The 12,665-nt window shown below is 42.3% G+C and overlaps 1 protein-coding gene across 1 annotated transcript in view; it reads right to left on the bottom strand.

Moving 5' to 3' along the window:
- The window catches only part of ankfy1 (ankyrin repeat and FYVE domain containing 1), a 64,243-nt gene that overhangs the window by 5,770 nt on the left and 45,808 nt on the right, over nucleotides 1-12,665 (bottom strand). The window contains exons 19-24 of the mRNA XM_078422697.1: nucleotides 9,794-9,970; nucleotides 8,387-8,534; nucleotides 5,454-5,544; nucleotides 4,917-5,041; nucleotides 3,131-3,277; nucleotides 2,065-2,155 (exon numbers count right to left, since the gene is read on the bottom strand). Coding sequence (XP_078278823.1) covers nucleotides 2,065-2,155; nucleotides 3,131-3,277; nucleotides 4,917-5,041; nucleotides 5,454-5,544; nucleotides 8,387-8,534; nucleotides 9,794-9,970 — 779 coding nt within the window. The remainder of the gene's footprint in view (nucleotides 1-2,064; nucleotides 2,156-3,130; nucleotides 3,278-4,916; nucleotides 5,042-5,453; nucleotides 5,545-8,386; nucleotides 8,535-9,793; nucleotides 9,971-12,665) is intronic.

The following is a 12,665-nucleotide window of genomic DNA, read 5'->3' as shown; positions in this document are numbered from 1 at the left end:
CAGTCCGTTTAGCTTTGCCTGCAGCAGATCACCTCTTACTAAATTGATCAAGTTTTTTGAGGAGGCATCAAAAGTTAGTGATAAGGATTGGGCAGTGGATATTGTCCACCTAGATTTTAAAAAGGCATATGATAAGGTCCCTCAATGTAGGCTAATCCAGAAAATTAAGATGTATGAGGCCCATGCTGACTTGATAGTTTGGATTCAGACCTGGCTTATTAGTCAAAGACAGATGTTGTTCTAGCTGCAGGTCTGTGGCCAATGATATTCTGCAGGGTAAGGGATGGCTGTGATATACAAACAGTTGTGGGCAGTGAGGAAGACTGTCAAAGGATAATGGGATAGGTTATAGAAAAGGGCAGAGAAATGACAGACGGAGTTTAATCCATGCGAACTGTTGGACTTTGATAGATCGAATGCAAAGTGAAAGTATAAAGTTAGTCATTAATGTACAGAGGGATTTTGGGGTCCAAGTCTTAGATAGAGTGGTAAAGAAGGCGTATGGTATGCTTGCCTTCATCAGTCGAGGAATTGAGTACAAGAGTCAGGCAGTCATGTTGCAGCTTTATTAAACTTTGGTTAGGTTATATTTGGAGTGGTGTGTGCATGAATGAATGCCCCATTAGAGGAAGGATGTGGAGGGTTTGGAGAGGATGCAGAGAAGGTTTATCAGAATGTTGCCTGAATTAGAAGATATTCGCTGTAAGAAAAGATTGGACAAACTTGTTTTCTCTGGAGCGACGTAGATTGAAGGGAGATCTGTCAAAATTACATAAACTTCTGAGGCACATAGTTAGGTAGACAGACCTTTTCCCCAGCGTGGAAATGTCAAAGGCTAAAGGGCTTAGCTTTAAGGTGAGAGGGGGAATGTTTAAAGGAGAGACATGGGCAGGTTATTTTTTGGTTTAGGAGAATGCTGGATGCCTGGAACTAGCTGGCAGGGTTGTGGTGGAAACAGATCCGATGGTGGTGTTTAGATAGGCCTTTTAGACAGGCACTTGGATATGCAAGGAATGGAGGGGATAAAGTGGTTAGTTTAATTAGTTTACCTGTTCAGCATAGACATTGTGGGCCCAAGGACCTGTTCCTGTGCTATACTTTTCTACAAATCTAAAGAAATGGCTGCAGAAGTAGTTGTTGCACGGTTGTGGGTTTTCAAAGGTCTTAGTCTCTGCAAATACCCCATGGATTTGAAATCTGCAAACGTAGCACAGCTATCCAATAAAAAAGAAAGTAGACTTGCAGTGGGCTAGTGACCCTACAATGTGTCACTGGGAAAAGGTTGGAGTAGATTATTTAAAGCTAGGTCGTCATTTAAAAGGCAAAATATGAAAGAGAACGTGTGTTTGACAAATCTGTTCTACAAGAGGATTGACAGGGTTGACAATGGATTTCAAATAAAAGACATGAAGAAACGGTGTGGCTTATAAATATAATTGTTTATCATATTGTGGGGGATAATATTAATAGAAATAAAGGATTGGTTAGTGGCCAAAACAGCTAGGGGGAATGGTAGTTTCCCAGATGGCAATCTTTAACTAATGGGATCGGCAAGGGGTCTCAGCCATTTAGAATCCCTCAGTGATTAAAATGAAAGGACTGTGTAGGAGTCCACATTTGCTGATGTTACAAAGTTCAGTGGGAAAGGTGGTTGTAGAAGAGGAAAATTTCTGCAAAGGCCCACAGGTAGGTTCAGCAAAAGAGCCAAACATTAGCAAATGGAGCATAATGTTGAACGATGCAAACATATTCAAACTCCAGAAGTTAGCAAATGGAGCATAATGTTGAAAGCTGCAAACAAGGTCTGCTACTTTTGTACGTGCCACAAAATTCTGAGGATCAGGCAAGCAAAGATTAGATCACTGAGTTGTGATCAACTTGCACATCCTATGGCCAATTCCTGCTGCTGATGCAGCTCTAAATGAAGAGCTACCAGACTAAGAGAGAATCCATTCATATTGTGTCCAATTTTAAAAGATAAAGTAGCATTAGTGTCAGCTTCAAATAATACTGACAAACTCTTCACACGAGTGAAATGTATTCAAGGTCATAAACCAAACTCACCAATGGTGCTTCCGCATAGTGACGCCAAACTTGGAGATGCACTCAAAGCAGTTGGACCCATCACACCAAGGGGGCTCCTTTGACAGCATGTCTGAAACAACATTTAAACATCAGAAACCAGATGGTATCCACCGTTATTTTGCAGAATTCCCCCTAATTTGAACAATTTTTCTCAACACCCTTTGTTGACACCCGAGAATTTCAGAACCTAATGAACATTATAAACTGCTGAAAATCAAAAATAAAGTGGAGACATTATTAAACTGAAATAAAAACAAAATGCTTGAATAATTCAGGTCAGACAGCATTTTTGGAGAAAAAAAAGTTAACATTTTAGGTCTGGGACCTTTTGTCAGAACCAAGAATTAGACACCCACATCCTAAGGGTCAATTGCTGCTGAAAATTACTCCTGGGTGTTGGTAGATGGCAATAGAACCAAAGAGGAACTGATGGCTATGATGAGAAAATAAGTTGCAGGGTTACAGGAAAATGGAGAGTAAATGGGACTGCTCCGTTAGTAGCTGGCATGGATCCAATGGACCAAATGCCCTCCAAGGCATTCCCAGCTTATGTTTGAACCAACACCATGAAAATTCACAAGCTACACGTGGAGTCAATGTCGAGTACGCATGGTGTCAATCCTTCCGGAAAATGCCACACCACTGCTGTCTTTGGTGGGTTATACCACACTGTTTGATAGCATCACCAGAGTCTGGGACAGTTCTGACTGGTGCTTCATTAGACTGAGACAACTCTAATTTGACATGACATGACCCGAAACGTCACCCATTCCTTCTCTCCAGAGATGCCGCTGAGTTACTCCAGCATTTTGTGTTTACCTAATTTGATATGAATTACATGTCAGTAAGAATGACCAAGTGAGCCTTTCTAATATCTGAATGTGGAGTTATTACACTAGTTTATAATAGAACTGCTAACAGATTGAAAGAAAACCAGGCAACCAACTTTCTCTCGATCCATTGATAATTTTATACAAAATTAAACTGTTTTTCTATACACAAATTACAATAATCAAATTCAGCTTTGTAATCAGTGATATGTTACCTAGAAGCCGGAAGAGCAGTTGCTTTGTGGCCACCTGGTAATTAAATATGTTGATCCCCTGGTTGTTATTGACTCCCAGACGGGCTCCAGCCCGCACAATAGCTCGACATAGATTGGCATTCCCCTTCATGTAAGCCAGCAGCAAGACTGCCAAAGAAACGGCCACAGGTTAAATCAAAATACAGTGCAACTTCTGATCCTAATATAGCAATTTTATCCGGGGTTTTAAGAACAGGGGGAAAAAACATGCTCCTTAGGGAGTACTTTATTCACAAACTTGTAAGAAGCCAAGACTATGTCAGCTGGTGCCTGCCATTTAAACCAATTATACCAATCTGCATTAAACAACACAGACACGTCAGACAAGATCGATTCACACAGCATGGAAACAGCCCCTTCAGCCCACGGCAATCTCAAGCGCTCATGTAAAGGCATACACCAAATCACTTCTCTGGATGCTTTACCAATGCAGCTCGAAGACCTAGTACTGCAAAAGATGGTGGTCAGCTCTGTAAAGGGTTGATTAAAAAAAATAAGAATCTAATGATCAATGGTTACTGATTTTATCCAATCCAAAATAAACCATATATAGCAAACACAGTCCTACGATTGTGAGCAGTCATGGGTTAGGTCGCTGGTTCCCAATCTCAAGCCACCGCGGATAATTGAAACTGGGCTACGAAAGGCTCCAAAAATGTTTCATTCATGTTTTAACTTAATTTTCAATTATTTAATTTGATTTGTATTTAATGTTTCAATTTGGTGATTCATAAGTTACAAACCCCAAATAAAATGTTTTTGAAAACTTTCATCATTCTGACAGAATTATCAATTTATTATTTATCATGCATCTCTGAAGATGGGTCACGAATCCAAATATTTGATCAATTTTTGGCCGCGGATAAAAATGTTTGGGAGCCACTGGGTTAGGTAGTGGGGAGGATCGCGTACTTGGAGTTGGGCAGACAACCTGTTCACAAGTGCACAGGATATTTATAAATACAGCAGCAAGTCATAACAGTCCCTTTACCTGAAAGCAGGCAACAAGCACCAAAATTACTGAATGGACTTTGCTCTAATGTTGACATTAAAATATTACCCTCCGATTCATATTCCCATATTGCATAAAACCAAGATGCTCTTGGTGCTCTGTGACCTTTCCCAACCGCATCTTTTTCTGCTTCGTCACTCTATTCTGGTTTTCCCACCACAGTTAATTCCTGTACAGATTACAAAACAGCAACTCGCTGATCACTGAACAGATACAGAACCAGAGGGTCAGGGTGGCCAGGCCAGCACCAATTCCAAGAGATCTGAGGGGGGCAAATGCAACGCTGAGGTTTCCCAGGCAAAGTTCTAACAAACAAATTCAGGAAATGGGCAAGAACATTCAAAATGAACCCATGACCAGACAGCACAACTCATTAACTGAAATTTTTAAAAACAGAGGTGGAAAAAAATCGGAAATACCCAAAAGACACATGACCAGCATTCACATGAAATATAATGAAGCTCTGATAATCCGACTGCTGGGAAATCCCAATGGTCCAGTATCTAGCTCGGCAGATGTTTGCGGCACTCTCCACTCAACTCACTGGGACCCCAGTACCTATACTCCCTCTCATCTCACGGGGCTCACTGGAAAATTAGATCACTCTATACCATCTGAAGTAAAAGTGAGTCGGGTACAAGGAATAACACCCACTAGTCCTGGAAATCTGCCATGACAGATTATCAGAATTGCACTCATTTTTCCAGGAGCTGGTTTTACCAATCTAACACCTACCTGTGCTCCCTTCAGCATCGGGCTTATCGAGTGGGTAGTCAGGCATGCATTCTAAGAAGAGCTCAAAGATGGTTGCTGCATTTTCTTTCCCATAATGTCCCAGGACATGCATCGGTGACTGACCCCTGCAGGGCGAGGGGAAAAATAAGTCAGAATGCAAATATCAACAACTAACTGTAATTAACTGATGACTACATGAGCCGGGAGTTTTGAGGCAGAAATGTATTGTTGGCAACAGAAGCAGGTTAATGATTTCACTTTACACTCTTTAAATGAATTTACACTCCTTAAAAGCACCAAGGCAAATTCCTTGTATGTGTACATACTTGGCTAATAAAATTTATTCAATTCAAGTCAAATTACCACCTTGATATAAAACAGCAGTAACATAAAAACACTTCCTTTTTCAACTGACTTGTAGTCATTCAGAATCCAACAAGACCGTCAGAGATGACTGAAAATGTATTGCATTTGATGGTATGGTGTCAATTTATAAGGCAGAGACTGATGTGCTAAATTTTCCCCAAATGATCATACCTCAAATTGAAAACTTCAGCATCGACGCTACACTCAGTTAGGAGGACACGCACTACATTGAGGCGTCCATGCATGACCGCCAGGTGAAGGGCTGTAAACAAAAAGTTTTAAAAGGTGATCAGTGGTGCTAACAGAAAGCAAACACACCAAGAAAATAAAACAATAGTTCCATTGAGGTTCCAGCTAATACAAATTCCCGACAGTGAACATCAGGATGATGTTCAAAAAATGTCCACTTGAACTTTAACTTTCCCTTGGCCAAAACAAAGTGGTGAATTACAGACCCCTCACTATCAAGAAGCTGGACTGTAATACACACACAGTTACCCAAAGTGCCTCAACTCCCAAGATCATTGAAGTGATCAGTAATCATTTATTGAAACTATTGAGGGCACTGGAAATTATTGCAAATCTTGCACTAATGGTTAAACCACCATTGATCTGTAATGGGGGGAGCTTCACTCTGCAACTTCTTTCTGAAGTTTCATTGACCACACCGACCATCCATCAACCACAAGCCCTAAAATGCAATAAAATCTCATCATGAATCCGAGGACAAAACTGCTGAAAGTCTTGTTGAACAAGGATGAAAGATGAGACGGTCGGTGCCACAATCCTTTTATTTATCCGCTGGATGAGGATTGCTGGCAAGGCTGTAGATTATTTTCCATCTGGGGAAGCAACTAATGATGGTGAATGTGGACGAACAGATGGGCTGGATTCCCCCCGCTGAAGGACAACCTGATGCGTTGTCAACTGTCGTCCACTAGTTTCATGGCTAGAGTTTCCTAATTATGTTGTTTGCTTTTTAAAAAAAAAACACTTTCAGATTTATATAACCACTTGAATCTGCCAGGATCCATGACGACATTCATAGTTGCATTTCCAGATCAATGGTCCAGAGCTCTGGATTCTGATCTGTAACTTAACCACTGTTTTCAGAATGATCGACCACTTGTTTTCAAGTACATCTTCAAGTCTTTGACACGGGGTATGGATAAATCTCAAATAATTTAGAAATGTGGCCAAATTTTGAACAGTATTTATGCAGAATACATGTTGTAACGAGAGGTATTAAGCACACAATATTCCCTCCCCTCCCGCCCCCCCACTCCTGCTCTGGCATTCTGTACATCATTCTGTTAATGGCTTTTGCCATCAGCTGCAAAGGCCCCATGCTCTGGAATACTCCAAATCCCATCCTCTTCCTTTAGGATGACTCTGACCAAGCCTCTGATAACACAGTTGCAGTTATTTCATTTCATTTCTATGGAATTCCTGGGGAAATTATTACAATGTGAAGGATTTGCATTTTTATTGTTACTTCCCGAGTTCGAGATGAGCAATACAATACATCTTTATTGTCATTGTACAGGGGTACAACGAGATTGGGAATGCGACTTGCATTCGATGCAATAAATTAATTAGCTAATCAACATAAATTTAGACAACCCAGACACAAAATTAGAAACAGTTAAAACAGTATAAAGTGCAAATAGGTCTGTGCCGGGTCGCTGTGCGACGTGACGTGACCATCCGAAGGAGACAGTTCATATGGGGGGGGGGGGGCACTCAGCCGGACCGGTTCAGAGAAGCTATAGCTCTGGGGATGAAGCTGTTCTTAAGTCTGGAGGTGCGGGCGTAGAACGCCTTGTGACGTCTGCCGGATGGTAGAAGTTCGAACAGACTATTGCAGGGGTGTGAGGAGTCTTTATGAATGCTGGTGGCTTTCCTGACGCATCGTGTATTGTAGATGCCCTCCAAGGCTGGTAGCTGTGTCCCGATAATCTTCCGAGTTCTGTAGACTACCCGCCGAAGAGCTCTCCTCTCTGCCTCCGTGCAGCTGAGATACCACACAGAGATGCCATACGTTAGGATGGTCTCTGTGGTGCAACAGTAGAAAGTCGTCAGCAGCTGTTGGGGCAGGCCAGTCTTTTTCAGTGTTCTCAGGAAGAACAGTCGTTGCTGCGCCTTCTTGACCAGTGCAGCGTTGTTAGTGGACCATGTGAGGTCCTCCGAAATGTGAGTGCCCAGAAACTTGAAGCTGGACACTCTCTCCACACTGTCCCCGTTGATAGAGATCGGGGCATATTCCCCGTTATGTGACCTACGGAAGTTGATGATCAGCTCCTTGGTCTTGGTGGTATTTAGGGACAGGTTGTTATCCGAGCACCAGTCCGCCAGGTTCTGCACCTCCGCTCTATAGTTTGTTTCATCCCCGTTGGTGATCAGCCCGATCACCGTTGTGTCGTCTGCAAACTTGACAATGGTGTTGGTGGCGAATGCAGGAACACAGTCGTGTGTGAAGAGGGAGTGGAGCATGGGGCTCAATACACAGCCCTGTGGTGTGCCGGTACTCGGTGATAGTGGAGGACAGGTGCGGGCCCAGTCTCACTGCCTGTGGTCGCTCCGTCAGGAAATCCAGGATCCAGTCGCATAACGACGAGCTGTGGCCTAGCTGGTGGAGTTTGTTGATGAGCTTGGTGGGGATGACCGTGTTGAAGGCAGAGCTATAGTCTCTGAATAGCATCCTCACGTACGTGCCCTGTCCAGGTGAGTCAGGACAGTGTGAAGAGCCAGAGAGATGGCGTCCTCTGTGGATCTGTTTGCCCTGTATGCAAATTGATGCGAGTCCAGTGAGGCAGGGATGCTGGATTTGTTGTGTGAGAGGACCAGCCTTTCAAAGCACTTCATGATTATTGGTGTTAGGGCAACCGGACAGTAGTCGTTCAGGTTGGTGATTTTTGTTTTTTTCAGCACCGGCATTATGGTAGCTGACTTCAGGCACTTGGGGACCGTTGCCAGAGATAAAGACAGGTTAAAGATCCTGGTGAATACCTCAGCCAGCTGTTCGGCACAGTCCCAGGTTAAAATGTGTTTATAAACGTAAGCTCAATACTGTCTTTCAAATCGTTCACTGCCAGGTCCCTTACCGTTGTTCCCATTCTCATCGACAGCAGCAAACTCCACACCGTTCTCCAGCAGCACGGAGCAGATAGTTGGCAGGTCCTGCTGAGCTGCAAGATGGAGGGCAGTCTGACGGTGTTTTGTCAGCTCGTTCACTTTGGCCCCTGCAAGCAGCTGGGACACAGGAAAGAGAACATTGGGAATAAGAGACTGCAAGTGACAATCAAGTCCTGACTGTATTTAGCTTGGTTGCAGCTAAAATAGGCAAGTTATGATTATAGACTACTCAGTACCAATAGTAAACTGAGATATCTGACTGAATAATAAAAGGCTTTGCAATGAGAACGCACAAATGGAGGCTGTGGGAAGGTCCTACAGGTTGGGGCCACAAATTGCAAATTGAAATACAAGTGATATTAAAGCTCAGGGAATGACAGGATACAGATCGAGAGGGGGTGAGAGGGGGGGGGGGGGGGCGTGGTGGTATATGAAAAAGGGAAAACAAAAACAAAACGAGGGAACTAGATTACCATTGAACAGATTTCCTAGACTCATTGTACAGCATATTTGAAAATTACACCACCAGTTAAAAAATGTAAAATCCCATTTCTAGCTGCTAAACAAAACTTCCAGCATAAATCAGCTGTAAAGGATTTGAATCTGGGAACTGTTTCATTTTGAAGTTTCTATTCATGTGCAACAGCATTTACGTTACCATTTTAAATTCAAATTAGTTAAAATATAACACATTAGGACCATGTACAAGCCAACCATGGCTTACACATTTCCTTTTCACTTTTCAAGAACTCTGGGTGCTGCACAATACTTAATCACTGATGGTTTGAAGTGCAATAGCTGCTGTACTGTGGGAAACGCAGCAACTAATTTACACTCAGCAAGGTCCTATACTCAGCACAGTAATAAGCAGTTAACTTTAATTTTGCAGAAGCAGATAAATATATTTTGATCAGGACACAAGCAACAACTTCCCCACACGAGTAGCATACGTTTCCTCAATTCTGGCATTCAGTAATCTTCATACAGTAAAGGTCAAAATATCTTTTGCCTTCCGAATTGTTATTGAACCTGCACATTATCTTTCAGTGATTTAAGTACAAGGACAGTAGCTCCAGCTAAACAACAAGTTTCCAATCTCTCAACATAAAAGAAAATCCTCCAGCTTTCCAATCTTTCCTCTGAAGTGGCATTGCATTTTTGCAGCATGGTCCAAGATCCAATGGAAGACAGAATTTTTCCATGAGTATTTGACCTCCTTAACAAAATATATATTTTTAAAAAAGCACATCCTCGCTAAGAAACTGTTATGTCCATTCTTCAAGGGTGAATGGTACAGCAAGCCAAGAACAATGCCATGAGGAGGACAAGGACAACTGTGAATCCCATTGCCTTTACATTAATCGCCTTGTTCTTACCAGATTCCGGACTATTATCTCAGATCCTGCTTGCACAGCTAGGTGTAATGGTGTAAGCTTGGATGAATCCTGGACTCGCGAGTTCACATTGGCCTGCACACTAATCAGGAATAGAACACTCTCGATGTCAGAGTTCTGCACAGCAATATGAAGAAAGTTCCTCCCCTTGTTATCAATCTGTTGAAGTACAACAGGGAAAAGGCTTACCATGGCATATAACCCAGGAAACATCTCACATGACACTGAAACCGTATCGCATCAAGACTGCCATTAGGCTTACAACAAAAACTAAACTAGAACATTTATTTGGAGCATTGCGCACAGTTCTGGTTGCCCCATTACAGGAAGCATGTGGAGGCTTCGGAAGGCGTACATAGGTGGTTTGCCACAATGATGCCTGGATTAGTGGGAATGAGCTACAGGGAGAGGTTGGACAGATTTGGGTTGTTTTCTCTGGAATGGCAGAGATTGTAGGGAGACCTGTTAGAAGCATATAAAATTATGAGAGGCATCGGTAGGGTAGGCAAATAGAATCATTATCTCAGGATGGAAAAATCAAATACTAGTGGGCATGGCTTTAAGGTGAGTAGGGCAAAGTTTAAGAGAGATGTAGGGACATGTTTTCTACACAGAGGGTGGTGATTGCCTGGAGTTTACTGCTGGGGGTGGTGGTTGAAGCAGATACATTAGTGGCATTTAAAAGACTTTTCGATGGGCATATGGATATACAGTGAATGGAGGAAGACACAAAATGCTGGAGTAACTCAGCGGGACAGGCAGCATCTCTGGATAGGAGGAATGGGTAATGTTTCAGGTCGAGATCCTTCTTCAGACGAAATCAGGGGAGAGGGAGATACAGAGGTAAGGAAAGGTCAGGTGCGAAAACGAGACAAAGGGGATGCAGATGAAGGAAAATGTAGAATAGATCATTGCTAGTGAGGAGAAGGTAACAACAAAGCAAACAGAGATAAAATATAAATGAGGACAGTCAGACTAGTCAGAGAACTGGGAGGGAGAGGGAAGGCAAAGGTTACTTGAAATTAGAGGTCAATATTGGGGTGTAAGCTGCCCAAGCGAAATATGAGGCGTTGTTCCTCCAATTTGCGCTGGGCCTCACTCTGGCAATGGAGACCCAGGACAGAAAGGTAATTGTGGGAATGGGATGGGGATTTAAAGTGTTTAGCAACCGGGAGATCAGATAGGTTTATGCGGACTGAGCGGAGGCGTTCAGCGAAACGATCGTCGAGCCTGCGCTTGGTCTCATGGATTATATGCAGATAGATAAGTGATGGTCTTAACATCATGATCAGCACAGGCATTGTGGACCGAAGGGCCTGTTCATGTGCTGTACTGTTCTATGGTCTAACAAGATACTGTCAAATTGTTTTAACACAAAATCTCTAATCTGATTAAACCTATGAGTGCAAGTTACACCATTGCTTGAGTTGCTTTTCCCCAATGGTGGTCTGGAATTTGCTGCCAGAAAAGATAGAGGCAGCAATTTTCACCACAGTGTGGCGCTTGGATGTACATTTGTGCAGCTTCAACCTGTAGGTTTACAATGGAAGGCAGGATAAGCCTGGGGTGGCAGTCTCCATAACCTCCTCTTGTTGCCATATATATTTTGTGATACTGAGTAGATTGCCCATTAATGCAATTAATGTCCTTAGATCCTTAGATGACCAAAATGTTTTTAAATTACAATATTGCTTTGACTAAATCTTTTGCCAAAGTACTTGTGTGTATACACTTAAGCAACAAGTGTGTAAAAAGTACTCGACTCCCAAATAATTCTATTCCACATTAAGCCAAGTATTAACTGGGAACAAAATGAAACAATGTTTCCCTGATAGCAGAACCAGAAACCAAATTAAACCACAACTGTAGACATTTTAAAGTGTTTTATAGCCATTTAAGAACTTTGCAAATACCATTATTGTTGTGAAGGATAATGCTGCAGTTCTTAAAAAAAAAGTTCCATGGTATTTTTAATATCCACCTGAGCGGGGCATGAGAAGCTTGAGTTTAACTTCAGTGTGACATCTCATCACATGTACCCCAGCCCTACCTCTCCACTCCTACCCCTCCCAATACCACATTGTAATGTTAGCATAGACTATTATTAGCAGAGTTAGATTTTGGCACCACCAATTTATGCTGGTTCTATGTTACATGTATTTTATTTTATGATGGAGTGCAGCTTCCATAGAATATGAAAGATGGGAATTTAGTAAACCAAGGATAGGTGTTGCTTGGTATTTAAAACAAGAGAGGTTAAATGAAAATAATTATTTTAATCCATCATTCAGAAATAAGCAGATCTGGGAGAGAGGTAAAATACAACAAAGGAAAAATGGTAGAGAGGACACAATCAACATAGTGAAATCACCTCAAGGCTAGCATCACACTAATGGGCATTACCTCCGAATCTAGAGATGGTGGGTCCTTGGGAGTAATGAGTCTATTCTTTGGAACTGTGGTTAACCCAACTGTATAGAAAGGGAGTGGAACAGACCAAACAGAGATTTAAGGGGTGCGGGGGAGTTTCTATGGCCACAGATATTATTTCAGGATGGAATGGTATGTTTGAGTTAGAGATTTAAAAAACCACAACCTCAAAAAAATGTTGTCATGTCCAGGTTTCAACTTGTACCATGCATCCTGATACAGAACTAGGAAAATAGTGCTGGAAGGAGGGCTTTAGATTCTAAGGATATTAGCAAATGTTCTAATGTTCTGTGATGATGGGATCTGAAAAACGAGACAGGCTGCATCTCCGACCAGCATCCTTACAGGGACGTTGGCCAGTGTTTTGGGATGGTTTATAACAGGTTGGCAGGATGAAAAGAATTGGCATCAGTTTCAGAAGACA

Source organism: Rhinoraja longicauda, chromosome 26, assembly GCF_053455715.1.
Source record: "Rhinoraja longicauda isolate Sanriku21f chromosome 26, sRhiLon1.1, whole genome shotgun sequence".
NCBI classification, from domain to species: Eukaryota; Metazoa; Chordata; class Chondrichthyes; order Rajiformes; family Arhynchobatidae; genus Rhinoraja; species Rhinoraja longicauda.
The sequence above is the reverse complement of the archived record's forward strand: the minus strand, read 5'-3'. Positions and strand labels throughout refer to the sequence as shown.